This window comes from Penaeus monodon, chromosome 22, assembly GCF_015228065.2.
Source record: "Penaeus monodon isolate SGIC_2016 chromosome 22, NSTDA_Pmon_1, whole genome shotgun sequence".
Classification (NCBI taxonomy): domain Eukaryota; kingdom Metazoa; phylum Arthropoda; class Malacostraca; order Decapoda; family Penaeidae; genus Penaeus; species Penaeus monodon.
In genome coordinates, this window is record NC_051407.1 from 778,579 (window position 1) to 779,960 (window position 1,382).

At 29.5% G+C, this 1,382-nt stretch overlaps 1 protein-coding gene across 1 annotated transcript in view; it reads left to right on the top strand.

The window, feature by feature from the left end:
• LOC119586800 (differentially expressed in FDCP 8 homolog A-like) overlaps positions 1 to 1,382 on the top strand; it is a gene marked incomplete in the record, with an annotated part of 25,665 nt that overhangs the window by 10,787 nt on the left and 13,496 nt on the right. Inside the window, 1 exon segment of the mRNA XM_037935524.1 lies at positions 796 to 840. Within this exon segment, the coding sequence (XP_037791452.1) occupies positions 796 to 840 (45 nt within the window).

Genomic DNA, 1,382 nt, shown 5'->3' on the forward strand with positions numbered 1-1,382 from the left:
CTAATAAAGTAACAAATATTTTTTTTGTACATTATGTAATATTCACACCAAAGATGTGGCTTATGTTGAAATTACACATTCATTAGTTCATAACATGCTTTTGTGTAAATGTACTGATGTGCACAAATTTGAAAGATAGTACCTGATGGGCCTGCAGACTATTTATTATACATTAAAGTTTGTTTTTCTTCAATGTGATAATCCCTAAATCTAAATCAATTTCTTTCTCTCTCTGTCAGTGTAAACCCATACTATTAGGTAAATGTTTTAAGGCTCTCAATATTTAGTAACGAAGGTCAAACTATTAAAATGGGAGTTTTAGTATTATATGAGAATGGATAAGTGTTTATGTTAAAGTTTCGATTGTAACATATAGAAGAGAAGTTTCACTTGCAAATAAATTGGTTAACATAATAAGTGCATTTTGTGAGCCTTGAAAATATACAGATGGGAAATTAGATCATTATACTGTTTGAATATTTTGATATGATGATAATTTCTTATTACAATTGGCATTGTTTCATTTATGATGCTTTAAAAATGTTTGACAGTGAAATTTTTCTGTTATTTGTGTGAGTATTTTGATTTGCATGATTCTTTTAATTAATTTGAATAATGATTTTACAAGTTGCAATTCTGTCTTGTTCCTTTTGAGTTTGAGCATCATTATTGCACAATGACTTGTAATATTTCAGCTGTTGTGTTGAGCACTGCTGGGCACTCATTTTTGCCTCTTCCTTTTTTTTTCTAAAATTTTAATCAAGTTATCTAATTTGTTTGTTTTAAACTTTTCAGAATTCACTGTTATCACAAAGCACAGCAAGAAGTTAAAATGCAGAGGTATTGGCTCTTGAGTAATGACTATGGTTAAGAAGTTTTTGTCAGATTCTTTGTGTATTTTTTGGCTACTTTTATGCTTAAAAGTGTTGAAGATCTAGAAAACAGTTGGCAATAGTTTGAGAAGCTATTATAGGAGGTGTCCATTCCTTGTTATAAGTAGTTTTCCTTTGGCTTTGTTTCACAAGAGGAGTTTTAAAAAAACAGGATTAGTTTCCTTGATCTTATTGTTAGGCTCTCTCTTGTATTTGGCTTGTACTTTCTGGTTTGATAGACTTAGGCAATATTGGTGTAGTTATATTGAAGCTCAGTAATGAATTCCACTATTCCATCTTATTCTACAAGCATAGTTCTACCAGATATTAGGAATTAACTTTTGCTTGTTTTTATTCTTAGTTGGATTGACTTAGTTGTTTATTATTATTTTTAAAAACTTCTTTGTTGCTGAATTTTAGCTTCTGATCAATATCTATCAGACATCCGTGATTACTTTTTATTTCAAGCCTTTTTAATTCATATTTGCTTGGTGTTGGATTGTTTGGTGT